This window comes from Engraulis encrasicolus, chromosome 12 (assembly GCF_034702125.1).
Source record: "Engraulis encrasicolus isolate BLACKSEA-1 chromosome 12, IST_EnEncr_1.0, whole genome shotgun sequence".
Lineage (NCBI taxonomy): Eukaryota > Metazoa > Chordata > Actinopteri > Clupeiformes > Engraulidae > Engraulis > Engraulis encrasicolus.
Genome location: NC_085868.1, coordinates 27,862,701 through 27,890,231, shown reverse-complemented (window position 1 = coordinate 27,890,231; position 27,531 = coordinate 27,862,701). Strand labels below are relative to the sequence as shown.

General features: G+C 45.5%; 1 protein-coding gene across 3 annotated transcripts in view; it reads left to right on the top strand.

Moving 5' to 3' along the window:
* The first annotated feature begins 907 nt into the window (after positions 1-907).
* Positions 908-27,531, top strand: part of marchf7 (membrane-associated ring finger (C3HC4) 7) — a 35,453-nt gene continuing 8,829 nt past the window's right edge. The window contains exons 1-8 of one of the 3 annotated variants that reach the window (XM_063212029.1): positions 908-985; positions 7,941-8,116; positions 11,247-11,294; positions 12,141-12,188; positions 17,053-17,208; positions 20,635-20,797; positions 22,770-22,934; positions 25,847-27,326. In XM_063212029.1, coding sequence (XP_063068099.1) covers positions 7,943-8,116; positions 11,247-11,294; positions 12,141-12,188; positions 17,053-17,208; positions 20,635-20,797; positions 22,770-22,934; positions 25,847-27,326 — 2,234 coding nt within the window. In that variant the 5' untranslated portion in view covers positions 908-985; positions 7,941-7,942. Of the gene's footprint in view, positions 986-2,022; positions 2,211-7,940; positions 8,117-11,246; positions 11,295-12,140; positions 12,189-17,052; positions 17,209-20,634; positions 20,798-22,769; positions 22,935-25,846; positions 27,327-27,531 lie in introns of those variants that run through there. The other 2 variants (XM_063212028.1, XM_063212030.1) reach the window with 2 other exon arrangements.

The window sequence follows — 27,531 nt, the reverse complement described above, 5'->3', positions numbered from 1 at the left end:
AGGGGCCCCTGAAAGTCAAGCCTCTATATTTTCCTTTTCCATATTGTGTTAAAAATCTTAAACAACCGTATTTCCACATTTTCTTGGGGGCCTCTCATTTGGCCTCTGACATATGCCCACTGACGTATGTCAGTAATCTGGCTTTAAACACGAAGTCTTTTTGTAAACTAGTAACCCACGGAGGGGGGCATTGAAAGCCCACCTGGGAAACTCCAATTGTCACTGTCATTGTGACACAGCACTCCACAGCACACAAGTGTTCACTGCACACTGCACACAACGAAATTGCATTTTGCCTCACCCATGCAAGGGGGGAGCCCTCAATGGCGCCCCAAGGGAGCAGTGCGGCGGGACGGTACCATGCGCAGGGTACCTCAGTCATGGAGGAGGATGGGCAGCACTAGTTAATTACTCCCCCCACCAACCTGGCGGGTCAGGAGTTGAACCAGCAACCTTTGGGCTACAAGTCTGACGCCCTAACGGCTTACCCATGATTGTTATGTTCTGCCCCAGCGGCCCATGCGTCGTAATCCGTCTCTGCCTACTTCAACCTACTCACTGTGCAGGGGCTTGCTGACAGACAGCCTTTTTAGCAGTGGCCCGACTAATACTAAGGAGCAGTTTTATTAAAATAAAAAAAGTAATTTATCAGGCATAAAATGCATACAAAGGAAAAAATGATTCAATAATGTAGTGCTGTAATGCACATGTGGTGATATGCGACATTAATAATTAGTTAAACTGAAATGGAAACATAATGACATGCATGCACACACGCACACGCACACACGCACACGCACACACACACAACCAAAAAAACTACAAACTTTTATTTTGAAGGGAGATGCTGTTTGGTCTCTTTAAATCCCGTAGCACCCCTACGTGCTTCCTCTTGGTGTATGATTGCACTGTAAATCACATGACCTCCTCTATATCAACACACAGACGCCATTAATTTTGAACGCAGTGAGACTGGAAATCAGAGGTGAGACACTTCTTGTTGTGTTTATACGGAAGCAATACTGTCGCGCTATGTTCACTTACAGAAAGTGAACTTAACGAATTCTATTTTTAAAAAGTTATTGCATAACGCAGAGTCGGTTATATCGTGATTGGAGCTCGCGGACTAACATTAGCTTCAGATGAATTATTGTTCTAAGCTAGCTGAACCTCTATTATCAACAAAAAGCTATGCAGTTTGGCTAGCTGACTGGCCAGCTAGCTGCTTTTTGCCAAGGCCCCGTTGTACATCCTGTGACTGTCTTACGTTGTAATAGAGAATGGTCGTATGTGACAAAGAAATACATTTTTTGTTTAATGTGGTGTCAAGGTTCACAAATTCGAGTTGTTTCCCAGCCTTGAATTGTACGCAAGAATGCGTTAATACTACAGAATGTGCTGAGTGCTGACGGCGAACGGGTGTTCCTGTTTTTGTCGGAACAGCTCGAAATGTTTTTGTATTGTTAAGCAGTGGCAGTTCAGTTCGAAAATGCATCCTTTTTTGGACAGATTGGTGTTTGGCTTCGGTGTTACAGATTATTCCTAAAAAGGTACGAGGTTGCGATTGTGGAAAATGTTAACATATTGCAATTTTAAACTGCTTTTTCGTGTTCAGAGACAGACATTTTGAAAGGTCAGGAAGGGAGTTGGAGCCTCGAAGCAAGTTTTGCAGTTAATGGTGGACTGCCTTGGTTTCTCTCTACGCCTCTCAGGCTGGAAGTCCCAGCAATGCATTCTGTTGGTTATTTGCATTAGGCAAAAGCAAAAATGAAATCACACCACCTACAACTCCTGTGGCTGAGTTTTACTTCAAAACCATACAATTGTAACACACTCGTGGCAAAATACCGGATGTTCTGACGAAAACACGATGTTCTGTACAAGAAAATAATCGTAGCCGCCCCGTGCTATGTGTGTGTGCTGTTGCAACATGTCATGTTTTGACATTTGATAGAAGCGCCCCCCCCTCGCACACACACACACCCTCCCCTCCCCTCCTCCCCCCTAACCCCTCCGAGTCTACAGTAGAGTACACTACAATGATTGTTTTTACTTGCTTCGGTTTGGAGTTACAATGACCTATGGGGTCTTCTGGAAAGTTCATGGAATGGATGTGTGGTGTCAGTACTGCCCACTTCGAAGAAACCTCTAGAAACATCTGAATGCAAAGTGCCAGGCAGTCGGTCGGTCAGCTGGTCTTCCCACACAAGGTAAAGAAGATCTGACCAGACATGTACAGTAGGTTATTGTAGAGTATGTCTATGAATGGATCTGACCCATAGAGTAAGAGACCAGATACAAGATGAATGCCCCCGGCCCTTATAATGTTTTCCAACTATTTGAGGGTTGTAGAGCTAGCTCAATAGAAAAGGCATTGGCAATGTTATGCATGTTGATTGCTGGGTGGTGCCTGTTCAGTACAGTAACAACTAACGACTGAATTGACCCCCATGTCTTGTCTTGTGTTAAATGCGTGCAAAACATTGCACGAGATGTTCATTAATCGCAGTGAAAGGGTACTGTAGTTTGCAGCTGGAAATGATTTTCACATTGCGCTCACGTGTTTTGCATGAACCAAGCTTGTGAGTTCATGGTCATTGGCAGAGTTGTAAAAATGGGAGGTGTGTGTACGCGTGTGTCCATGCCGTGTGCACGTGTATTTGCAAGTAAAAGCTGTTCTAGCCCAGGAAGTCTGGGATTAAAGCATGTGTGTGTGCGTGTGTGTGTGTGCGTGCGTGTGCGTGCGTGTGTGTGTGTGCGTGTGTGTGTGTGCGTGCGTGTGCGTGCGTGTGTGTGCGTGTGTGCGCGTGTGTGTGTGTGTGTGGCTGTGTACACTCGCATGAGTATGCTTGCATGCTCCCTCACCCACAGTGTTTGCTTCGCACCATGCTTTGTCAGCTGTGTTGTGCAGCTCTTATCAGATGTTTGGCTCTTGGGGACAGTAAAACAGATCTGCCATATTGTGCCATTCCATGAACCATAGCAATGCCAAACCATATCAATGAACCAATTCCATCAGTGTTGCCAGATGGAAAAATGCTGAATTATCGTACCAAAACCTCAAAAGTATCGTTTTTGGTTCGAAATTATCATACAAGACCCAAATTGTTGTTTCAGTGTCAACAACTCTGAAATTATCGTACATCGTTTTTTTTATTTTTTATCGTACAGAGGACAACATTTTGGTACCAATACGATAATTACCGTACATCTGGCCACACTGAATTCCATTTAAGCTACAGGGTGTATTGAAAATGAAAACACATCCTGAAATATTGTTAAGTAGGCTTTTATTTTACAAAAAAATGTATTATCGAAGACATTGTTTTATTGTTTTATCACTTGCATGTTCACAAATGGACATTCATGCTGGTCCAGGCATTGCTGACGATGTGGCTCACACAATTCTCTTTGCATTACTGTACATCCGCTTTTACCTTTTATCATTCCAGTGACTATTGGATGTCTCATAGCGTAAACTAAAGATGGTATTTTGGACATTAAGTGGTAAATAAAACGGTACCTAAACGGTACCTTTAGGGAATGTTCGGGCAGTGAAAGTTCTATAGAATTCTGGACGCCATACAATTTGGAATTTTAGAATCTTGCGTTATAGAAGGCATTCTTTTCATAGAATGTTCAAAAACCCACACTCTTAAGGGTTAAAATAAAATGATAATAAAATGGTTTGCACATTCTATTAAAATTTAGCTTACACTTTGAAAATGACACTTTGAAATTTAAATTCACTTTACAAGTATTTGCAGTCAAGGCATTTTTGGGACGCCCTGTATATTATCATCTTCATGGCATAATGTAAATTCCATTGTCTGGCGAACACAGTGGGGAGAGAGAGTAGGTATGTACTGCATTCCTCCCCCAAACATGGAGAGTTTGAACAGAATTGGTCTGCGTTTGAAAACCTCTGCCTCGTGCTGCGTGCTGAGGTGGATCACATTTCTCTGCTCTGGAGGCATACTGTAGCTGGGAGGGACTGGAGTGCATAGCCTTTTGGCAGTGGAACAAGTCAACAAACTATTTTGACATTATCTTTTCTTATGAGAAGACAGAGTTACTAAATTGTGAAATGTATCTAATTTTGCACCAGAATAAGGTTTTTAATTCTCTCTTTGGCTATCATTGAGTTTTCTCACGTCATTCCGTGTTTACACAGAACTCAATAGAAATACTGTACACAAATGATTCATTGTAGGACTACAGTGCTATGCTATTGTTCACCATTTCATGTATTAATCAATTAAGATGGGTCCAAAACAAAATCAGGAAATGACCAAATGTTTCTGCCAAATGTCCACATGCTTTCCTTAGGCCTGGTGTTTTGTTTTCCCCAAACACAACACTCACTTCTGAGAATACATTACAGGCACAGATCTAGAAAAGTTCAAATCAAGGACATCTTTAAGGTGGGATTTCCTTTGCTATTCATGCATCCATTGTCAAAAAAATAGTTGCTGATGAATTCTGAATGTTGAAGGCTAATCAAAGAAGTGCTCTAAGTAACTGCAAGTTCCACAGTTCACCCCTTAATACGCAGAGTTTAGGATTAGACTAGTCAGTGTTAAAAACAGGCCTCCACCTTGAGAAGTGCAGTGTTGGAGAGTAACAGACTCCATGTACCCAGATTACACTATGCAGATTATGTTACTCCCATTGAGTTATTTAACAGAGGAGGTTCCATTCCAGACTACGTTTTTAAGGCATGTATTCTGCAATCTGTAGGGGAACACATTGTAACCAGTAACCTTCTCAACTCTTGAGTGCAGTGCAGTGCAGTCATGCATTCTAATCATCATTTGAGCTGAGCTCTCTCAAGTCAGTGGACTTACTCCCTGGCTTACTGGCAGGGGAGTGATTGCGGGCCAGACTGAATGTGATTCACTCCACTCGTCCAAGGAATATTACTTTAGACCAAGATCCTGTCGAAATGAAGCTTAAGCTGCGGACATCTCTCATATCTTACATGTTTTGCACTTTTTGTAGTCTGTTAAAGGAACACTCTGCTACTTATGGAGTTTTCTGGCCCATTGTGCAAGTCACAGTTGAACCAGAGACTGTTAGAGTAGGCCCTACCGTGGCGCAAATGGAAGGGCACTCGTTTACTATGCGGCCAACCCGAGTTCGACTCCCGGCCCAGGTCCTTTGACGACCCTTCCCCATCTCTCTATGCCCACTCACGTCCTGTCACTATCCTGTCAGATAAAGGCAATAAAAAAGCCCCCAAAAATATTTTAAACTTAGAGAGAGTAGAGTTTTACTGGTTTGCAATGCATCCGGCCCAAGTAATGGATAGAGCGTTAGTTTGGGGATTGGAGGGGTTGGAAGGTCGAAACCCCTCATTTTTACCCTCTGCTATTCAGCTGCTAAATTCCACTAGGAAGCATAGATAGCCATGAGTTGTATGTTTAGCTACTCTAAGCCCTACTCTGTAGATCTTTCTTTTAGATTACACATTTATCTTAACCCCTCCACCTTTTTATGCGTTTTAAACGGTTATTTATGTCTGTTAAATGTTTTATGTGGGTGCGTGTGTGTGTGCGGGTGTGAGAGGTGTACCACCACTGCAAAACAATTGCCCATACTGGGACAAATAAAGGCTACTACTACTACTACTACTACTACCCACCCAAGCCAGTTGACGATGCGTAACCCCATAAACTTCAGCTTACTGCTCCAGGAACTGTAGTCTTTATTCTATTATCAAAGTGGTGGCAAGTTGCTCTGGCAATTATCAGCCTAGTGCAATGTGCTAATAAATGCACAATTCCTAATTGGCCACTTATTTATTAGCTGTAGCATTAAATCACTGGATGTTGTCTAGAAGCAGTATTTCTAGAAAAGCTTTTCAACTTTTCCCTTTCTGTTTTGCATTGCATCTATTGATCCATCATGTTTTTGGCCCTGCTTACTACAACATTGATCAAATTGGGCTACCTTTGCTAGAAGGACCCATTGGCTCTGTGTTTGTTGATATCTAGCTTATCAGTGTGCGCTGTACATTTGTGTAGTGCATGTACTAAGGATAGACCGATATATATATCGGTCTGATATCAGGCTGATATTTGCATATTTTAAGTGTATCAGTATCGGCCGATACGCGTGTAGTTTTGGCCAATGCGCAATATTTATTATTTTATGTCATTTTTTTTTAAAGCACCAAGACGATTGTTTTATTACTTGATTGTTAGACATTACTTGATTGTTAGAGTGGGTGTTTAAATGTTACAAGTTCTACGTCAGTTTGGTAATGTTAAAGGAATGTTTATTTTTAACTTGAGCCCTGGAATATTTGTCATTTTTTAACCTTTTTTTTAACCCATATCGACCCCAAATATCGGGTATCGGCCAAGTGTGATGGGGAAAAAAAAATCGGTATCGCATCGGCCATTAAAAAACCTGTATCGGTCGACCGACCCCCAGCATGTACACAATGGTGAACGTGTGTGTGTGTGCTTCTCGGAAGTATGACCTGGGCTGACTCCTTTGTGTGACAACCTCAAACGGGTGAATATTGTTTTCACTGAAAGGCACGAATCCACAGCCCTGCTTTTGCTAATGTTTTAGGTTTGGTCCAGAAGTGTTTGGTGTCATCCAAAGCACAACAAAAGATGTTTTTAAAATATCTTAGTAACATCAATGAGCAATATAAGACTTAGAGTTTTTTGTGTGTTTTTTATTGTTTAATTGTCTTCCTTGCTGAAAACAAAGTTCTGGAATTGGCACTAAATACTTGTCAGAGCAAGAAAATGTATTTTTGTCAACTGCAGCCCTGTCTTGGACGCTAGGTTAAAGTAATATTATTTATTGGTTAGCTCATTTGGTCAGTGAAGTGCTGGAACTCACATCAACACTATATTGGTTCCCAAGAACACCACCCTGAACACAAAATGGATGGCAGAAATGCATGCTGATAGTTGGTGCACAACTTGCCTAAAAACAAGGATCCCTTTTGAGATTTCAGAGAATGCGTTAGTTTTTTATATAACCTGCAACATGTGCACAGATACCCAACATGGTATGAGATAAGGAAAAGGAGTTAAGACATTTCCTTCCTGACTATAATTCAGTGCCTCTTGTCTGGTCTCTGTATCCTAGTGTCTGCAGTGATCGATACTTCACACTTTCATTTCTGAACATGACATTTAAGAGCATGGATTTTAAATTTTCAACAGAAGGAATGCATGTCCCCTCTTGTCCGTACTGTAACTTGTATTTATTCATTTTGGTATGAATCATTGAATTGATCATTGAATTGAGTTACAACGTTTTTTAAGTTAACTAACACAAACGTTCCTCTATTATCCTCAGTGACCATATACAGCAGCAGTTTCTCTTGTTCCCGTTTGCGTTTGTTGGAAAAAGGTTGAGAACCACTAGCCTGGGAACTCCCATACTGCCTTTAGTTCTACACAATCGTTTCGATCTGAAAGACAGTATGGCGACTATAACAAGATCATGGTCCGTTTCTCTGTCCAATCACTCACTTGTGATTAGGACTGGTGGTAACCAGGCAAGAGAACCACTGCTCTAAAGGAACTTTTCTTAGAAAGCGTTGAGTACTGGATTCACATACTTCAGCCAAAAGTCAAGTCAAGTCAAGTTTTATTGTCAATTTCTTTACATGCACTGGTCATACAAAGAATTTGAAATTGCGTTTCTTGCTCAAAAGGCTAAATGCAGTCAATTTTGTGGTAATGATGATGCGGCATATTATATTTTTTCCATATTATACAATCTAGAAAAAAAACTAAATCTAGTGCTGCAGTATGCCACAAATAGACCAAATTTCAGTGTGCTTTATGGTAAAAGGTTAAGTTCATTTATTAGTTATAAGGTTATTATTAGTCCATTTATTGCAAACCCAAGTTCTGAATAACTTGACTGATGTATGGTTTCTTTTCTCTCTGTGCCTCTCTCCACAGTGATGGATTCGAAGCCGCGTAGGCTGCTACCGTTTGGGGGATCGGGATCCTCGTCCCTCTCCTCCACCTCCTCCTCCTCCGCGCTGGGCGCCGGCTCTCTCTACGGCCGCAGCAGCGTACTGTCCAGCGACCGCTTTGGACGCAGCTCCTCCAGCAAACTGGACTCAGACTATCAGGTACACAATACTGGTGTGCGTGTGTGTGTGTGTGTCCATGTTGGATACAGTGTAACTTTGGTTGCTGATCCTCCACCAGACTTGGCTAGGCTCTATGAGGAACAGTTGTGGCAATCGTGGGCCCGTAGTTCTGTGTGTATGTGTGGGTGTGTGGGTGGGTGGGAACTTGGACCACCAGGTGCGTGCCCATACTAGATAAACATTATAGGCAGGGCTTTTTTTGAGGGGGAGCAAGGCGGAGCTAGCTCCGGAAGCTCTGACGCGCGCTCCGGAAGCTCTGAGGCGCGCTCCGGGAGCTCTGACGTGCGCTCCCCCAGCTGGATCTAGACAAACGATATTTAAATGATAATAATAATAATCATAATAATCATAATGATAATAGATAAATACATAAATTAAAGTTTGTTTCGTGTTAATGTCTGGTTTAAATATAGACTATGTTGGTGATATCTCAATTCTAATTTGTCCCATGAAACGAGATAGGCTACTTATAACCACGTCAGTTTGATTTCAAAAGTGCTGGGGACAATTACCATAAACATGAGAGGTTTGAAAAATACTGGGTACAAACTAAGGCTATTACGTCCGATTTGAGGTTTCATAAAATTATAGCCTAGGCATTGCTTAGATAGCCTATCTAACGTGGCATCGTGGCCATATTAAACACTAAACGCCATCTGCGCTGTCTTGTTTATTTCTGATATCCTACGCTGAGTCATCTTTATCTTAAACATTATTAACGCAACAGTAGGGGCCTGATTGGTTAACCCGCTGTCTAGCCTGCATAGCCTACTGTAAAGTTTAAGTTATCAGCCAAGTTTAACCTACACCTTGCAGATAAATGTCGCGCTGCTCTTTGAGGTGGGAGACTAGATCTGCTGTTGTCAGGTGGAAATTTGAAGAGTCAAGACACAACGCATATTCTCGAGGGGGATTGAAAGCACCTTTCCTTGTTAATGACAAGTTAACCTTTACAAAATATCCAAGAAGCTTAATCATCTGCGATTGCTTTACACAGTTCAAATGATATTTATACAGCGAAGTTGTGGATATTTCCTGCCTATTTCTCCACTCCCGCGGTAACCCCGTGCTCCATGTCTGGCTGTCAAAGACGCACTCCAAAATGGAAAGAGTGCGCAAGTTTAAGACAAGCGGCACGACTTGTCGGACTCAAACCTATCAACGTCTGTCAGTGATATCGTGACATTTGTGATACGAACTCCGTGTTCAAATGCGTTCTGAATAGGCTACTGAAGACTGAATAGCCTATGAGCGCACGTGTTGTTGGCTTTTAAAATTCTTGTTTGAGTCTGAGTTCTTGTTTGCTCGTTGTGTGTAATGCACAATGGTGCTATGCTTCATAAAAAAATACATTTCAGAACTTATATTTTCAGGTGCATGGTTTCATTTTAGTAACTGCATGTCTATTCAGTGACTGGAGATGTAACTGAATGAGTGGGGATCGAGGGCACTTTATAGGCCTAAAGTGTCGAGGGATATCGAGGGATTTTAAACAAAAAATATCAGTCTTAATTTACTTCAACATTAGTTATAATGGCGACTAGAAAAGGGGACCAGCAAATGTGATCTGGGCTTTGCGTTCTATTAATTTTATATGGTTATGCAGAGAGTATGAAACTGCGCAGGGTAGCCTATTCGGTGCAACTGCGTGTTTCCGAATTCGCTCTCTGCACGTAGGTCTACAGAGAAAGGATGCGTGATGCTGCGTTTACCAGAGCAAACTAACAAACTTTCCTTTTGGCATGCTGAATAGTCCATTGTCTATTTTCCCAAATGAAATCAGAATATTCCCAGCACTAAGTAGCAGGTAGCCTATTTATACCGCTCCATATTTGTATTTGATATTGCGCATACATCCCCATTCACGGAGTTTTCGACCCCCCCCCCCGCGCAGCGCTTTTTTTTCGCGCCGGAGCTACTCCTCCTCAGCGCTCCGGGACCTCCGACTTGACAAATTAAGCACTGATTATGGCTAACAGGTGCGCGCGTGCGCGCGTGCGTAATGAGACCAGGCACAGTGTCCATCCTGGTTCCATGTGCTGCAGTGCCAGGCGTAGCAGCATGGTTGACCCGACCGTGTGTTTTGTGTTTGTGTCCATGTTGGATACAGAGTAACTTTGGACGCAGCTCCTCCTCCCGGCTGGACTCCTCCTACCAGGTACAGTAGCGCCCCCTCATGGGCCCCAGATAGAGGGCGCTGTGCCAGGCATGCGTTTCTGCCTTGTTTGTGCCCATGTTGTACTGGCCGTCATGGGCTCCAAAAGGTGCTTTTCCTCTACCCGGTATCCGTTTATTGCGTATGGCATGGCGTGTAGTGGTATGGCGTGGCACAGACCGAAAACGAGCCCTCGTTTTTTTTGTTTGCTTGGCTGTACCAAGGTGAGTGCGTACTAGCGCTACACAATTAATCGAGAATTGTGATGTTGAGCAAGCGCGTGCGCGTGTGTGTGCGCAGTGCGTGTACTCGCTCAATGGCCATCATGTGCCCAGGTTTGCCAGGCATGGCTGGGTCAAAGACGTGCAAAATGGCATTGTCATTCAGTGTAACGGATACCTTCTGCTGACTGTAACGGTAAACGTGATTTTTAGATTGTTTCAAGTGAATGGATGACAGCCAAGGCTTTCATGAATTCACTGGAAAAATAAATAAATAAAAAGAGTCATGTTTTTTACAGTTAGAGTCGGCAGAAGGTATCCGTTACACTGAATGAGAATTTCATTTTGCACGTCTGCATGGTTGTGAGTTTCTGTGTGCCCTTGTGGAATAAAGATTGCAGACCAGATCACAAGTTAAAGTGGTGTGTGTGTGTGTGAGCGCACATGCTTTTACTGGATAAGCATGAGGACTAACCGTTAGTGTGTATGCCATCATGGTTCCATGTACTACAGTAAGAAAAAAGATGCACTCATTAGATTTCACCATTTCACACTGAGGAAGATGAAGAAATCTGATGCGTGCTTCCTTATTTAATTTTTTTTGAAGTTTGAGTTCCTGGTCTTTCCATGTGTTGAGCGCACTTCATGTACTGTTCCATGTGCTGCAGTGCCAGGCGTAGCAGCGTGGTTGACCCGACCGTGTGTTTTGTGTTTGTGTCCATGTTGGATACAGAGTAACTTTGGCCGCAGCTCCTCCTCCAGGCTGGACTCCTCCTACCAGGTACAGTAGCGCCCCCTCATGGGCCCCAGATAGAGGGCGCTGTGCCAGGCATGTGTCTCTGCATTGTTTGTGCCCATGTTGTACTGGCCGTTATGGGCTCCATAAGGTGCTTTTCTGCTGCCCGTTTTCTACAGCGCCACACGGCACGACTCGGCCTCCGTTTATTGCGTATGGCATGGCATGTAGTGGTATGGCGTGGCACAGATTGAAAGCCAGCCCTCGTGTATTTTTTTTTTTTGCCTGGCTGTACCAAGCTGAGTGGGTACTACAGCTGTACAATTAATCGAGAATTTCAACGTTTAGCGTGACTATTAAAAACCGTGGCCATGGCGACTAAATAGTGATCGCACAGGGGGCAATATCGTGACCTTCCTCAGGGAGTCCCCGAAGCCAGAACATGCTGGTATTTCTAGCCAAAAATCTGTAGGCGCACCTAAGCTTTATGCTATTGGCTTTCACATGTTCGTGTTCAATGGCTATGTGTGTGTGTTCATGCTGGATGAATATTACAGGCTCCCAGTTACAGTGCCCATCATGGGCTTTGTGTGTGTTGGCACACGCATGTGTGGACTTGAGCTACCAGGGTCAATGGCCATCATGCGCCCAGGGTTTGCCAGGCATAGTAGCATGGTTGTGAGTTTCTGTGTGCCCCTGTGGAATAAAGATTAGTGCTTCCTAATTTTTTTTTACTTTAGCATTGACAAGGTTAAGCACCCAGTGTAGTGTATTAGGTGTTGAACGCGCTTCCAGATCTTTCCATGTACTGTTCCATGTGCTGCAGTGCCAGGCGTAGCAGCGTGGTTGACCCGACCGTGTGTTTTGTGTTTGTGTCCATGTTGGATACAGAGTAACTTTGGCCGCAGCTCCTCCTCCAGGCTGGACTCCTCCTACCAGGTACAGTAGCGCCCCCTCATGGGCCCCAGATAGAGGCCGCTGTGCCAGGCATGCGTTTCTGCCTTGACTGTTGGAGCCCCAAGCAAAAACTCAATGTTCGAAAGGGATCTGTAATACTTAAGTTTAAAGTGTGAGCTGTTGTTGGCTGTCTAGCTGCTTGGGTGGCCCAAGCGGCTGTCTGTCTGTCTGCCTAGCATGATGACGAGACGTGCCTCTGTGTGCTTGCGTACGCGTCTCTGGTCTTTCTCTGGACTATCAGGTTCAATAGCAGTCATGTGCCCATGGTGTGCGCCAGACATGGCAATATGTGTGTGTGTGTGTGTGTGCACGCTCTCATGCCGGATGAACATTACAGGCTACCAGTTACAGTGCCCATCATGGTGTGTGTGTGTGTTTGTGTATGTTGGCACACGTGTGGACTTTGGCTACCAGGTTCAATGGCCCATAATGCCCATGGTTTGCCAGGCACAGTAGCATGGTTGTGAGTTTCTGCGGATCATGCGGAATGAAGATTACAGACCACAAGCTTGTGAGTTCGTGCGTGCGTGCGTGCGTGCGTGCGTGCGTAGGCATACCGGGCATAGCAGCATGCTTGTGAGTGTGTGCATGCCCGTGCCGGATGCACATTAACAGATGGCAGAAAGGCAGCAGCATGGTCATCATGGTGATGGTGGCATCAGCAGTCACATTTGACTTGAGCCAGAGCCACAAGTCCACCAGTCCATGATATCCATGTTTAGTCAATGAACACAAGGCACGGCAAGGCAATTTTATTTGTACAGTGCATTTCATACATGAATGCAATGCAATGTGCTGTACAGTAAAGTAAGATTAAAAATGACGTAAAATAGAAATAAAAGCGTAAGGCGTGGCACACCCACTCACTGCAAATGGTACTTGTGCTTCATGTCTTGATCTTTGTGAAAGAACATGCATTCGAAGTTAGTCAGTCTGTCTGTTTTTGTGTGTCTTCATTTCCGAGAACAGGCATGCATTCCCTTGAGAATGGTGTCCTTCTATCCTATGCCTGCAGTGAAATTCTCTGTCCATGAGTGTGTGGCGTTTGGAAGAATTCAAAAAGAGCAGAATGTGAAATATCTCTGGTATAATGCTGCCTTCACAGCAATGCAGGTGTTGTGTAGACATCTGTGAATATCTTCTGTGTAAATAAGACTAACCGAAAACTGGGGCATGAGCTAAGGCACGGTACCATTACACTGGCGACCCAGGTTAGATTCCAACCTGAGGTCCTTTGCTGATCCTTCCTCATTTTCTGTCAAATTCTACCACTGTTCTGGGGTGCATTTCTCGAATCCATATTTGCTAACTATGCTAAGCTACTTTGTTGTGTGCAATGCAATTTCCCATTGACAACTACCCAAGTTGCTAACTGGCTAACAACTACGCTTTCGAGAAACGTGCCCCTGTTCTGATTTTAAGGCATGAAAACCTTTTACTGTATATATCTGCTATATTATTTATTTACTTTTAAAAAGAATAACCAAAATCTGTCATGATCACTAGTGCAACAGTGTTAAAGGTAGAGAATATTGGGACACTCCTAGAAAACCAAGCAGTCTTGCCAGCCTTGAACTTGGCAGGGGATGTTTTTGTTTTTTTTCTCCATAAATAGACTCTCTTCGCAGTGGGGGTTGGTTTTTCTGTTGTTGTTCGTTGCACAAAAGCTCTTAGTTCAGTTAGCTTTCATTAGTTTGAAAAGCATCCATCGAATTCATTTACACACTATATTAAGTGGACTGACACTTATCAAAACGAACCAACGGACTACGTATTTGAAATGTATTGTGCGAAGCTGTGGAAATGTCACTTGGACCAATATCTATTGGTTCCCAATATAAAATTCAGACCACACCACAGTCTCTTGTGTAGCTACTAGCATAGTAGCTATTCTACTGCTTTAGCTTTATTTTTCCATCTTCTGGTGCCCTCAGGATGCTTCTAGAGAATCAACCAGCCACCCAGTCAGCCAACCAGGCATGCTTGAACTTGGCAGGGGCTTGTGCGTTTTCCCATAGCAGTGCTCCTTGTTTAGCCCATGCTAGCACACATGGCTGGACTGGGACCACAAACTGGCTCCGGGCATTTTTGGCATGGACCAGACCCCATACCCCCACTCCCCATGCTACAGATATGATTGGCTCAATCCACTGTATGTGAAGGATGCACGGCTGGGCTGCCCCATCTTAGTTGTGGATTGGTATCTCTGGGACAATTGGAAACAAAGAAAAAGCCCAAAACAAACAAACAAACAAAACCCATCAGACCCTGATGACTGCCGGCCAACCGTGAAGATGGATCAATGGGCCGACCCCTCTAAGCTGTGTGCCAGCCCCTAAGAAAAAAGACAAACGTAAGCAAACGTAACCATAGCATCGGCCTCTGAGATCTTTTGGCCCTCTGGGAAGTTTTTTTTGGGAAAATATTACTGTTTTTATTGTTGCCTTATTAAATAATTAAGTCTGTCGTGATTTTTCTTTTTGTTTCAGACATCGGAAGATCGAAACTGTCACATGTCTGAAACAAAAGAAAACAAATTAATTGAGTATTGGCACCCGTCTGTCGTCGGCCCACCGGGAAAAAGCCCTGTATGCCAGACTACCAGTCCAGAACGGCCAGGCTATAGTCTTCATGTTACGGCCGCTTCATTAGCCGTCTCTTTTTATAGGCTGTGCCCCAGATTCCTGGCCCTGCAGTGCCGCATGTCACTCCGGCCCGGCCACGTCAAGTCAAGGTCCTGTCGCACGGCGCTAGCTTGCTTGCTAGCCAGATAGATAAGGTTACTGTCAAAGTCGCTTTAGTGCCATGCACTGTGCTTGCCCCCATGCTCACGCTCTCTTGCTCGCTCTCTCGCTCGCTCCTTCTCTCGCTCTCTCTCTCTTGCTCTTGCTCTCTCGCTCTCGCTCTCGCTCTCTCTCGTGTGTGTGTGTGTGTGTGTGTGTGTGTGTGTGTGTGTGTGTGTGTGTGTGTATGAGTGACTTATCCCAGTGGACTCCCTACCCATCCAAGAGTAGTTTTATAGCATCACAAGGTGCTGGTCACTGAGTTCAAAGTAGTGCAGTACTGTGTAGATATTTCTGGGAAAAACATTTCTCCTGGACGCCCACTTCGCTCACCCTGCTTCTTCGCCTTCATCTCTTAATTAACGACTTTTATTAAATCCGTAATATATATATAAATAAAGTCAGTCCTCAAGTCGTAAGACTTTAATGATCCGTCGTGTTCGTTATTGAAGTTCGTCTTTGCTGGTGTCAGTCAGTCAGTGAGTGGAGCTGTGTGCTGCGTGAGGTCACACTTTCCTTTGGCCGAGGGCTGCTCTCTGATTGGCTGGCTGTGGATTCTAAAGCTCTCTGGTGTCTCGGGTGCACCGGTGAAGGTGCCATATTTATCCTGTACAGTACGCCCGTCCAGATGGACACTCTCAGACACGTGCTCTCTTCTTGCTCCTCTCTCCTCAAGTGTGTGTGTTTGTGTTTGTTTGTATGTCTGTGTGTGCGTGAGTGTGTCCGTATGTACTGTGTGCGTTTTTTTGTGTGGGTTTTTGTATATTTGCGTGTGTCTGTGTGTATGCTGTGCTTGGGTTTGCAGTATGTGTATCTGTGGGGGTTTGTGTGCGTCTGTGTATGTGTGTGTTGTGTATTAATGGCTGTTTGTGTGTAGTTTGTCTGTGTGTGTGTGTGCGTATGACTGTGCATGGGTGTACTTCTGTGTGTATGTGTGCATTTAGATGTGTGTGCGTGTGACTGTGCATGGGTGTTTTTATTTATGCTGTGTCTGTATGTGTGTGTGCGTGTGCGTGTGTGACTGTGCATGGGTGTTTGTGTGTGTGTGCGTGTGTGCGCGCGTGTGCGTGCACGTGTGCATGGGTGTTTTTATTTATGCTGTGTCTGTATGTGTGAATTTAGGTGTGTGTGTGTGTGTGTGTGTGTATTTATGGTGTGTATGTGTGTGGTTGGGTTTCAGAGCTCCTGGTTCAGAGGTCCTGTTGCAGTTCATTCTAAATCACCATTACATCACACAGCTTAAAGACACAGTGTTGCCTTGCCACTGCAAACAAGTGCAATGTTTCCTTGCTCACAAATTACTGATGAGGGGCCACATGAATTGTACATAAAATACCATGCTTCTCTCTCTCTTTGCTTATTGGTGTTTCTAAAACGGATATTTTGTTTGTTATTCATTCAATGCCTTGCAGCTGTGTTTCCAGGCTGTAATTGCTGTTGTCTTGTGACTACAAACACACTCGTCTTTTTTGTATTCGGGGCTCTAAATTAACGCTTTCCCATCACCAGCTAAAATGGCAAGTAGATTTTAATCCTTCTAGCCAAACACATACTAGCCACTTTGACCCGTTTAGGTATTATGGTTATTATTATTATGGTATTAGGTATTAAGTTTGTCTTCTACAAGCTGAACTCAATTTTCACCAGCATTTTATTTGGCCGGTTTGCGGATGTTAATTAAGAGCCCTGTTTATATTTATGCAACATATTCTTTGATTGTCATTTGTTAGTGCCTTGCGGCAGTGCCCCTAGGCTGTAACTGCTGATGTCTTGCGACTACTACAGTATATTATGGAAGATGAATGTTGCACATCACCGCACGAATATTGTATAAAATAACATGTACAGTATCTCCCTGTCACTTGGCTTATTAGTATTTCTAAAACGGTTATTTTGTTTGGCATTTGTTAGTCCCTTGCAGCAGTGCCTCTAGGCTGTTTTGGTTTCATACTCCTTCTCCACAATCTCCACCTTGTTTTCCACTGTGTTCCACTGATGTGTTTTGTTTTTTCTTTTTCTTCCTTCTTCTCCTCCCCCTCTTCCTCCTCCTCTCTAATTTTCAGAGTCCTCGTTTCCTGAGCAGCTCTCGCGACTACAGCGTCCCGGAGAGTCGCCACTCCAGCTGGAAGCTCTCCGCCCCGCTCACTTCCTCCTCCTCCGTGACATGTGACCGCCCGTGGGCGGAGTCCTCCACTTCAGGAAGCAGCAGAAGCAAGCTGGTGAGGCTGGCTGACGCCCATCTAGCTTTTCTCTCTGCTTGTCTGTGTGTCTCTCTCTCTCTCTCTCTCTCTCTCTCTCTCTCTCTCTCTTTCTCTCTCTCTCTCTGTCTGTCTCTCTCTTTCTCTCTCTCTGTCTCTCCCTGTCTGTCTCTCTCTCTCTCTCTGTCTCCATCTCTGTCTCTCTCTCTCTCTCTCTTCTCTCTCTCTTCTCTCTCTCTCTCTCTTCTCTCTCTCTCTCTCTCTCTCTCTCTCTCTCTCTCTCTCTCTCTCTCTCTCTCTCTCCCTCTCCCTCTCCCTCTCCCTCTGTCTATCTATCTATCTATTCGCTTTCTGAACTCAGTTACCCAATGGCTTAAGTGCCTGTAGTAAATTTGCATACAAGACAGCAAGTGTGACAGATTTTCTGATCCCATTTAAAGTTCAGGAACATTCTGTTGTCATTTAGGGTGACATAATGACAAGACTGAAGAAAACCTGCATTTGCGCTGTGTGCAGATATTGTCCTGTGAAGGTTAGATGAGCTGGCATGCTACTCCTTTAGCTTCCTGCACAGTCACAGTACCCCACAGCTAATAGATGATGTGCATTTAAAACGTTGCACAAGTTTAAATGGATGCAACGTCCGTGTTTGTTTGTCTGAAGACATTTCTGACAGGCAGACTGTTGCACTTGAATGTCCAGATAGCTTTGACGGGTCAAGGTGATTCCTGCGGCTGTAGTATTGTTCTTGCCACAGACTTCAGATCAACAAAGGGGGGGAAATGGTATTTGTTGAAGCACAGACGAGAGAACCCAAAACATTAAGATATTTTTGCACTCTGCTAGATGTTGAAAGGATTTGTCGGATTCGGAAATAAAGCTTAATCCCTATCCCTCGTGCGGAGTCATGCTTGCTGAATCTTGGTATTGTGTGGATGTGTGTTTGGTATAAACAAGTCATGTATGACACCTTTTTGGTTTTATTTATATTTTTTCCCCTCCCCCCAGATTCAGTAAAACAGCAGCTGAGGAGTGTTTTATGCTAGTGTCACACAAACACGAGGACCCGCCCGCCTTGTTTTGTTTCCCCTTTTAAATCCTGTATTTAATACTCCAGGTCCACTATTTTTTTTCAGTGCAGTATTTGTACATGTACAGTATTTAATCCTATCTAGTAGAGTGAAGCTCTATAGAGAATTACCAAGAGGCTATTCAGGTTGGCACATTCACAATGTTGTGCAAGTCTCACCAAACGTGACCGCGTCTGTGAGGTGGTGACACATTCGCTCATTAGTCCCCAATCCCTGCTGTGCCTGTCTACACACTGTTGTGACCACCACCATGCTGTTTAGTGGCCCCGCCAGCGTGCAACACACTAACAACACTGTGCAATCTTTGGAAGCAACGCCTTGTAGCACAGAATTTCGCCTTGGCACAGTGCAAAATGTTGCCAGGAATGTTGCCTCAACATGGCACAAAATGTTACAAAAGTGTCGCTCGCAACACCCATTTCGGCTACAGTGTTGCCGTGACTGAGCACAAATGTTGCCAAATGTGTTGCCTGGATGCAACAGAAGTGTCACCAAAAAGCACAATTCTTGTCAAAAGCGTGATTCCACCTTCCAGGCTTTGCCAGTGTTGTGCAGTACCAGCTGTGTTGTTACTGGTGCAGGACAGGTGTTGTTGGGGTGTGTGTGCTGTGGCCATTTGCTCTGGGTAGAGGTGTGTGCGCGCCTGCATGCATGCGTTTTGAGGAGTCTTAGGCAGTGGTCGAGTTGTAAAATCAAAGCAAATCAAAGATGGTCAGAGATTGATTCTGATTATTGGGGGTTTGGGGGTTTCTCCGGCGAGGAAAATTTTGAAAATGTAGTTGTTAAAAGTGCAATTTTAACACAATGTGTGAAGAAGGGAGACCGGTTTTAAAGGGGGATGATTTTTGACCATTTTCATTGTTGGGGGGGCTCCCCATCCACTCTGCTCATCCAGATCTGATCCCTGCAGCAGTTTTCTAATGAGTTCACAGGAGGATGTTTCTGTGTGTAGCTTTATTTGTGTTTATACTGTGTAGCTTTATTTGTGTTTATCCTGTGTACTTTTCTTTGGTGGGTGTGGTGGGTGAGTACGTGTGTGTTTTGGAGGGTGGGGGGTGGGGGGGGATTGTGTAGCTATTGGTGTGAGTTGGGTGGGGGTGATATGGTTGGGTGGGGATTTGGGTGCTGCGTGTGTTTTAGGGGAGTGGGGTGTTTAGTATATCCCTGTGTGTGTGCGTACGCATGTGTGCGTGCATACAGTGTGTGTCATGGTCTTATGGTGACCTCACTGTGCTCCCAGCCCCACTGAGGCTTACACAGCAGTGAGCTAACCCAGAGATGAGACACCCCCCCCAACCACACACACACACACACACGCATAAGCACAAGTCCAAGACCCCCACCCAGTCTCTCGTGACTGATGTCATCAGTACAGTTGACAGAATCCGAATGACCACACTGGCATTGAGTCAGAATGGGGGGGTCGGGGGGGGGGGGGGGGGGGGGGGGGTGGGGGGGGGAGGGGGGGGGTCGGGGGGGTCGGGAGTGATGGGGGAGAAGATGGGGAAACTAACAAAGGGATTTTACACACACACACACTCACACAAACGCATGAAACTGCCTGAGGTTTTGCGCACATGATTGCAATTCCTGTAAAGGAAACAGAAGACGGCTCATAAAACTGTGAATCACTATCTGGGTCTAGTGGAAGATGAACGAGTACCTAGAGTAGATGGGTGAAAGAGTAACTTCTATCCTGTTTTTCACTATTGTGTTGAAATTAGCATTGGTCATCCGGACTAATGTTTCATGAAACCGTAAAAGCTACACGTGTGTCATTAGGTAGGTGGTGTTTTAGTGGTAGAGAAAGACGTGATTACATATTATGCACATTTTACTCTGTGGACAGGACTGAAAAAAAAACACATTTGGAATATTGGAATATATAAACTCAATGGTATGGATGCTGAATTCAGGTTGCCCATTACTGCATTAACTTCATTGCAAAGACTGTATTTACATGTAGGGGTGTCACGATATGAATATTTAACCTCATTTATTGTTATATTTACATGATTCTCTCTCTCTCTCTCTCTCTCTCTCTCTCTCTCTCTCTCTATCTCTATCTCGATCTTCTCTCGATCTCGATTCTCTCTCTCGATTCTCTCTCTCTCTCTCTCTCTCTCTCTCTCTCTCTCTCTCTCTCGATCTCGATTTTCTCTCGATCTCGATTCTCTCTCGATCTCGATTCTCTCTCTCTCTCTCTCTCTCTTTCTCTCTCTCTCGATTCTCTCTCTCTCTTTCTCTCTCTCTCTCTCTCTCTCTGTCTCTCTCTCTCTCTCTCTCTCTCTCTCTCTCTCTCTCTATCTCTCTGTCTCTCTGTCTCTCTGTCTCTCTGTCTCTCTGTCTCCGATAGACTGATTCAGAGAGGAGGCTGGGATCCTATACGGGCCTGCTGAGCTCGACCCAGGACAGTGAGTCCAAACGGGCTAAGCTGTCCTACACCAACCGGGCCTCCTACGGCCGGATCCCCTCCACCTCCACCAGCAGCACCGTAGACTCTCTTCACAGCTCCACAGGTAACTCCAAATCGCCATAGACCATAGGCCTTTTATCATTTATAGCATCAATGAAGGCTGTCATTTCTTCACTGTATATCCATTTGCAAACGTTACCTTTTTTATATATATATTTGGTACCACCATCAATTTCTAGTATTCATTATCACTTGAAAATTTGCACTTTCCATACTTTTCTTGCCCCCTTTTAGTGCATATGGTCTTAGAAGTGTCTGGGGTATTGTGCTTCTATTTTGAGTCTTCTAACTCTACACAAACATGCAAATGGTAAATCGATGTTTTTGGCAATTACCATACTTTGGAATGAGAGTACCGGTAAATGGCTGGAGAGCAACTTTGAAAAAAAAAACATTGTACTTCAGATTAGATATCTGGGAATGCCAAGAATAGAAAGGATATTCAAGGTAAATGAGAATGGGCGTTGGCCATAACAAACACCAGTCACCCCAAAATAGGAGCGCGTGGTGGTGGCGTGTGTTTGTGCCAGGGTGTGTTAGGAGTCAAGTATAACCTCTCTCCATCTCTCACACACACACACACACACACGTACGCATATATAATACACAAACACAACCCAGCCCAGAGCGTGTTCTGCTCAGCCTAAAATGTCAGCAGCAGCCGTCTCGCAGCGCTTCCTGGAGCAGGAATAACCAGATGTGTGGTGTTGATACCTCTGTGAGAACTGAACTGAACCGAACCGAACCGTGTATTTTGATCCATCACAGAGGTGGGGAACCTATGTCTCGAGGGCCGTTTGCGGCCTTTGAGGTCGTTTTATCCGACCCCCAAGATGGTTTTAATGTTATGCAGCTTCACATGAAATAAGAAATACTTTTGTAAAGGAATTTTTAGAAAATACATTTGCAATACAGCTACGTTATATTCAGGTGACCTACTAGAGAAGGTGGGGTCTGTTTTAAAGGTGTATGAATTTGAAATGGCCCCTCGAATGAAAATGGTTCCCCACCCCGGCTCTATCAGATGCAGCTCGACACAGTAACTTGGTTGCAACTTGGGTGTCTCTTCGACACACGGGGACGAATCAATAAAACTATGTGTATCTCTGACACATCAGGGATAATGGCTGAAGGCTTGTGTATCTCTTCCATACATGGGAGCAGGGTTCTAAATGAACACCAGCCAAATGCTGGTGAAATGTCAGTTTGGCTGGTAGAAAATGCCAACTTACCAGCCGCTTTGACCCATTAGTAAGTGTCTGGAACATCTAGTACTAGCTGCTTTGGCTGGTGATGGGGAAAAAAAAGCTAATTTAGAGCCCTGCTCGGGGAGGGATAACTAAAACGTGTGCCTCTCTGACACAGCAGCAACAATGGCTGAAACGTTTTTATTCCTCTGACATTCAGAGGCAATAATGGTTTGAACGTAATAACATGGAGCATGTGTTTTCCTGTCTCTCAGAAGTGTGAACTGAACTTGTGTGTCTCTTCAAAGAAGCAGTGCCAGTAACTTTGAGAAGTTGTCTGTCCGACGCAGTGCGTGCGTGTACATGTGCGTGTGTGTACATGTACTTGCACTGGGTCTTTGTGATGCTCAGGGAGAATAAAGTGTACCTATGTGTTCTTGTCTTGTGTCTGATGCGCAGGCAGGGTTAAAGAAGTGTGTGTTGTGTTGTTTCAGATTTGCCATGGAAGAAAAGTGTGTGTGCGTGTGTGTGTCTCGATGCACTGGGTCTTTCTGATGCGCAGGCAGGTTTAAAGAAGTGTGTGTTGTGTTGTTTCAGATTTGCCATGGAAGAAAAGTGTGTTTGTGTGTGTGTGCGTGTGTATATGTGTCTCGATGCACTGGGTCTTTCTGATGCGCAGGCACGGTTAAAGAAGTGTGTGTTGTGTTATTTCAGATTTGCCATGGAAGAAAAGTGTGTGTGGTGTGTGTGTGTGTGTGTGTGTCTCGATGCACTGGGTCTTTCTGATGCGCAGGCAGGTTTAAAGAAGTTTGTGTTGTGTTATTTCAGATTTGCCATGGAAGAGCCTAAGCCCCCTGTCCCGTTCCTCCTCCTCCTCTTCCACCTCCTCCACCTCCTCCTCCTCCACGGAGGGGCTGTGGGCGCGCCGGGAGCTGGACAAGAGAGGAGACTCCGGCATCGGGGAGAGGAGCACATCTTTCACCTCCTCACTCTGTACGTGTCACACACATGCGCACACACACACACTCTCACACTGTCACATTCATGCATGCTGACATGCATACAATGTACATGCATGGATGTGCAGATACACAAATACTGATGGATTATATACACACCCGTCTGACAACTGGCGTGTACGCACACACGCACACGCACACACACACACACCAATCTTTGTCCATTTTCTCAAATACGCATGAATCTGCTCCTGCACGCACACGCGTGCTCTCGCTCTCTCTCAAAAATACTTAAGTGCCCCCCCTTGGGGCTAATGTGTACTCTGTACTCTAATAGCGACACAAGGTCTTTACTTTCATTACATTTAGGTGTAGATAAACACGCCTACATGCCTCCCTTCATTTGGACCACACACACGCGCACACACACATGCACACATTCAGCAGCACAGGCCTTATAATAACACAGCCCCTGGGGCTCATGTGTGCTCCTTACCTTCCCTGTGACAGGGTTGACAGTCATTAGTGGTTTTCTCTCACATGCACGCTCCAGCCCCGTAACACACACCACGTTCTTTCAGGCACGTGTGAACGAGGGGTGATGCGGTTCACTTTATAAATTCACGGTTTTGTCTATATCACAGTATCAAGGTCACAAATTTTGGTTTGTTTTCGGTTCTTGACATGGTTTTTAACTCATTGGCTGCCTTGGCCGTCGAATGACGTCATTTCGAATAGTGACGCCCCCTGCCTTCGACGTCGTTCGCCGATAATTGCGTTTTTTTACAGCCAGGCCTCGAGGACGGTCTGACCTATCTTCTGTATAAATTTCAAGCCTCTAGGCATTTTCTAACTGTTCCTGTAGGTGGCAGAAGTGTCCTTAGGAACAGTCAAGGCAGGGCTTTAGTTCAGATCAGGAGGAAATGTCAAGACAAAAACACCCCTTTTTTACTATTATAATCTCAAAAGTAGCATAGCAAAATCATTTTTGAAAGTAAAGCACCTGTGACAGTAGTCTACTTTCTTGCCCTCTGATTTTAACACAGGTAGGCTACTGATTTTAGTGTCAGAGCCTGACCAAAAAAAAACCTTCCTCTCATGACCAAAATACAACCCCCAGTTGCTATCTAGCTAGAAGGCATTGTAGCTAGCTTGCCCAAAATACACCATGAGATGATCTGTGTGGCAACCTTTCATTTTGGATAATGTGATCAGCCTACACAACATCAGGATGATGCTTACAAAATATCATCTAACAGGAGAATGCACGGGACTAGTGGTGATGTTGGGAATGCTTGGCTATACATTTTGCTACGCTAGCTAGCTAGCTAGCACGAAATCGCTAACAACTTACAACTAAGCCTAAATAAAGGAGCCTTGGTAAGTCAACTATTTTTACTCATTCTACAGTTATTTTTTATGGATCTGTATAGTATGATCAGCTTACTGTATCATCAAAAAAGACAGGGGGGTTGCAGATTCTTGGAACAGAGTAGCCTTTGTGTCTGGTCAGATACAGTCAGCTCACATGAGAAAGCATTGCACTTAGCCTCAGACCAGCTAGCCTTCACCACTCCAATCGGCTTGTGAAATGTTGGATATGTGATCAGTACTTTATCAAAAGAAAATTCATTGAACAATATATGACAAGATCACTATAGCAGAACCATGATTACAGTAATCATCAATCTGCAAATTGTCCGCTCTGCCAAAGAAGCTGCAGTAAGCTACGCTAAGCTACGCTAAGCCTGCCTCCCTCCCCCACAAGACACAACACGGTACTATTTCTGGAGGAAATAAACCAGCTGTGATTCGTTCTCCAACGAGGGGAGAGAGAGCACAATCAGAGGGGGAGGGAGAGGGAGGGAGTTCCCGGAGTTAGGGGCACCTGCTGTCATGATCCATTCTGCGCGCCAGCAACTAAACCAAAACACCCTTGTTTTCGAGTCCACCCCCGTTATATTTCAGTATATTAGGTTGAAAAGGTCATACAAACGATCTTTTGTTCAGGCTACAGATGACAGAAGACTCTGTAATAGCATCTGATAGGTTTGGAGTTGTTAGGACGATGCCATTATGGGCTAAAACGTTTGCAGTTATAGTTCTACTTCAAATGGCGTTTTCTCAGCTTTTTGGCTAGAAAGCAGCATTTTGGCGAATTCCACTTAATTTCAACAGATGATTATGAAAGAACGGAAAGGGGTAGAGAGACACCGTTTTTTTCTGCTGACAGATGAGCGTCTAATCTGTGTTTTGATAGGTATGGTGTTGACATAGACACAGAACTCGATGTTCTGTGAGCCTCCAAAAAACGCCCAAAACGCTGAAAAATCTCTGGCACTCCGAGGTACTCTTTTATGAAAATGGCTGGCAGCCAATGAGTTAAATTGCATTCATAATGCACATGCATAATGCAAATAATATATCTATATAATCATAATGTAATCATGCGCAAGTTGAATGTGGTCACATTATTTGAACCATATCTAAGGAAAACTTTTCATTTATTTGATAAAGTAGATAAGTCCAACCTTTTAAGCACACTAATATTTAAATATTACATATTAGAAGACATTTGAAATGTAAAAATAAAACGGCTACAGGCTATTCTGTGGCAATGGGACTGTTTTACTTACTGCGAACGAGCACCAGCATGGTGCCAATAAAATGTTGTTCTGTATCTGACTGCTTGTATTGCCTCATGACCATGACGAATGATACATTTGTCTTGCTTTCAGTAGAAATGTAATGCATTGCAATGCATCGTAGAATCTGATTGAATCGAATCGTTGCCTCCAGAATCGTAATCAAATCGAATCGTGAGGGCAGTGCCAATGCACACCACTACTATCAGTGGGGCAACAGATGAAAAACATTAAAAAAAAACCCAACTTGGTCCACCTAGGAGAGCCATGATTAACGTGTGTGTGTGTGTCTATCCTCCAGACCGACCGGAGCGAGTGACGTCCACCTATGCCCAGGGAGCGCGCCCCAAGGAGAGCTCCTTCCTCTCCTCCCGTCGGGAGTCCAGCCGCCACCTCTCCTCTCCCACCTCCAGCACCTCCTCCTCCTCCTCATCCGACTACCTCTCCCCCCTGCCCACGCGTGCCTCCCTCTCCTCCGACCACCTGTCCTCCTCCACCTCCTCCTCTTCTAGAGCACGATCTCTCCTCTCAGACCCCACACGCCTCTCCTCCTGGAGTTCAACCCCCTACACCCCCCTCTCCTCCTCCTCCTCCTCCACCTCCTCCTCCGCATCCTCTCATCGGCGCCGCTCTAGCCCTCCACCTCCATCCACCTCCTCCACTGCTCCTACCACCGCTCCTGCCACCTCCTCTTCCTCCTCATCTTCAGCCCCCAGCACCAGCCAACCAGACGGCCGCCACTCCACCCGTCACCTCCTCTCCCGCCTCTTCTCCCGACGCTCAAGCCAGGACACCTCCTCCAACAACACCTCCTCCTCCACCACCAGCTCAGCCCCCAACCCAGCACCAGTCCCCGCAGCACCCAGCCATCCACCCCCAACGCAGCCGCCCAGGCTCCCCATCCCCACGCCCAGCCCGGAGGCCCCCTTCCCTGGCCGCGAGTCCCAACTCCAGCCCCAGGCTCAGGACGAGGCCCAGCGCTCCCAGTCCCAGTCCCAGCAGCAGCAGGCCCAGCAGGCAGCGCAGGTGGCCGACTCTGTGCAGTCGGCGTTCGCCATGCTGCGCAGACGCAGGCAGGAGCTGCAGGTGCCCGAGCCGCCGCCCGTGCCCGCCGAGTACTGGAGGAGGCGCGCGGCCCTGGCAGCGGCCATGGCGGCCAACAGCGGACCCCGCGCTGGGGGAGGAGGTGCCACGGCATCATCATCATCATCTGCAGCAGAAGGAGCAGCAGCAACATCATCATCCTCAGGAGTTGGCAGTGGGAGTAGCAGCAGTAGCAGCAGCAGTAGTAGCAGCAGTGGGAGTTCCTGGCTCTCCTCCTCCCTGCGTAACCGCTGCACTCCGCTCTTCTCCCGCCGACGTCGCGAGGGCCGAGACGAGACCGCGGCACGCACGCAGCCCCTCCATCCGGGCCAGGGGACCCCGCGCTTCCAGCTGGACGAGGAAGAAGAGGACGATGACGACGACGATGATGAGGATGAGGAAGAGGCAGAGGGAGCAGCGGCGGCGGCAGCAGCAGCAGCAGCCGCGGCGGCAGCTCCGATGATTGGCTCGCTGGGTCTGTCGGCCGCGCAGCTCCAGGATGCCGCACGATTGGCCAGCCTAGGCCACCACGGCCACTTCCCACGGGTGGTGGCGTCCAATCCGCTGCTGCGCATGCCGGACCCCATGCTGTCGGGGGCCAGCGGGCGGAGCCAGCCCGACGGACAAGAGAGGGAGAAGGAGAAGGAGAAGATCCCCTCGTCTAGAGACCCGGAGAGACTCCGCAAACTCAAGGAGAGGTGAGGCCAGCACTGGATTTTACAATACATTTACAATAAAATATAGTATATTAGATATTAGATCACATTTACATACAGTAGATTATAATAGAATACCTTTTTATGACTGCAAACTCCAGGAGATGTGAGGGTAGCACTGGATAATCACATAGATTCCTTTTTTGGGGGGGGGCTCTTTGGCCTTTATTATCACAGGACCGTGTGA